The 2,103-nt window shown below is 51.2% G+C and overlaps 1 protein-coding gene across 1 annotated transcript in view; it reads right to left on the bottom strand.

The window, feature by feature from the left end:
- Positions 1-2,103, bottom strand: part of SLC22A23 (solute carrier family 22 member 23) — a 226,341-nt gene that overhangs the window by 25,979 nt on the left and 198,259 nt on the right. The window contains exon 6 of the mRNA XM_012558815.1: positions 1,570-1,697. Within this exon, the coding sequence (XP_012414269.1) occupies positions 1,570-1,697 (128 nt within the window). The remainder of the gene's footprint in view (positions 1-1,569; positions 1,698-2,103) is intronic.

The raw sequence follows: 2,103 nt of genomic DNA, 5'->3' as shown, positions 1-2,103 counted from the left end.
AGGATTGTTGTAAAAAAAGATACGTTAATGCATGTAAACAGGATTAAATACTACATACAAATTAATATCTGTGAATCACTGTGGCTGGCACAGAGCCCCATGTGAATGCTGTCTCATCTATCATCACCACCACTTGATGACAAGGGCTTACAGGGGTCCCCTGGCAAAGTCCAGCACTTGGCACTCTTCATGTAGTGCAGCCCTGGGCTGTCCTTGTTTATTTCAGGAGAGCAACAGCTCCAGGGTTCCCTCAGCTCCTCACCTGTGCTGAAGTCAGTGGCACAGGCCTAGGCAGTGGTACCATCCTGGTAGGTCGGCACCATCATCAGGGGGACTTTTATAGGCACCGACCTCAGACGTTCTGGATCAGAAGTCTTAATGAAAAGCCAGTCTAGAACTTGTGGGCTTGGTGGCTCCAGAAGTCCTTCCCAGCCAGGAAGCTCTTGCTCTCCTGGGTTCAGGTTCCTATGCATTCTCTTCCTGTCGTTAATGGAGCTCTGCAGGGCATATCTATTACCTGGCTCAGGTGTCTGCTAACATGCCACTATAGAGTTAGGCCTCCCCTGACGACCGACTGCAACCCCACACATCTACCCTCCAGACTTTCTTTACAGCATGCACCCTCCTGACATAGTCAATCTCACTGCTCCTGGCCTGCCTCTCCCCACTGGAATGTAAGCCCCACGAGCAAGACTTTATCTGCTCACTTCTCTGCCCAGTGCTGTGCTGGCATGGGGCAGTGTTTAATAAAGATTGCTGGATGAATGAGTGAATCACCACCCTGAGAACTTCAGACTTGGGGGGAAACGTCGATATTCTCTCTTGGAAAAGAGTTTGTAGATTATTTTCCTGGGCAATTTTGTGACAGCAGTGCCATCTGTAACAGGCTGTCAGGTGAGGGTGGCGGGTCAGAGCTTGGATGAGTCCATCAGTGGTTTGCACAGGTCTGCCTGTGGATGTCTGCATCAGCACCTCTTCTAGAGCTGAGTACAAACCCAGGCTTGCAGGGCTTATTCCAAGTCTCTGGGTGCTGGGGAGGTCCCGGAATCTGGGTTCTAACCTGCTGGTGTACTGTGGCCCCTGCAAGGCAACCTGACTGAGACGTGGTAATGCCCGGTGCACGAGCCCGCGGTGGCAAACACTTCACGTCCCCAGGTCTGCAGCTGCCCAGTAAATAGGTCACGGCCAGAATAGCCAATGGCAGCCCTTTGAAGGCCACACTTAGGAAGAGAGGTAGGGGCTCTGGCAGCATCTGAACCCGGCAGGCTGGTGCGGATTCCACCCCCCAAGCAACTCCTTGAAGATCAGGCGCCTATTAGCATTTGGATGAGCTCCCCAGGGCTGCAGTGTGGTAGACTCAGTAACGGAAGAAGCCTGCACCTAGAAGGCAGGGAGAATCGAGCTTACATCCCTAGGCTCACACAGCTGCTGCTGCCCTCATGCAGACCGGAGGGCCATGGGAGACTGAGGCAGGGCTGGGACAGCTGTATCGGAAATGGCTGGCCTGGTCTCAGGGCCCGGCAGCCTGGCTCTGCCCTGCCGATGCCGAGGCCGGGCCAGCATACTCACCCGGCATCACTCCTTTGATATCGTTCTCAGGGCTCATGTGGTTTTTCTGGATGAAGTGCAGGATCAGCTTCTTGGCGGCATCAAACTGCTGGGTGGCCATCAGCCACCGTAGGGACTCTGGGAAGATCCTACAAAGAGACAAAGGGAAGTGGTAGGTGCCTTCACATTCCGCAGGGCACATGGGCTAGTCCAGGCTCCACCCTGTGCTGTGGACTGTCACAGATGTGCTCATGAGCCCACAAGGTGAGGGCAGACTAGGGGCAGACAGGTTTATAATTTCCTTTTAGAATGTGCAAAAATCAAGGTTTTAAAATGTGGCATATACAAACAACTGTCTCCCAATTGTGTCAAGAAATCAGTGTGTACTTTTCAAGATACCTATGGATTTCTGAAACATGTATAAGCAATATATTGAAGAGTTGCTTTTGTTACATTTTGTCACAAAAAACAAATATTAACAGAATGATTTTAAGTCTACAAAATTAGCCCACGTAGTACGAACTCAACAGTCATTATTTTCAGCTTCCCAACATC

Source organism: Trichechus manatus, unplaced genomic scaffold (genome assembly GCF_000243295.1).
Source record: "Trichechus manatus latirostris isolate Lorelei unplaced genomic scaffold, TriManLat1.0 scaffold00188, whole genome shotgun sequence".
NCBI classification, from domain to species: Eukaryota; Metazoa; Chordata; class Mammalia; order Sirenia; family Trichechidae; genus Trichechus; species Trichechus manatus.
Note: the sequence above shows the minus strand (reverse complement) of the source record. Positions and strands in the feature narration are given on the sequence as shown.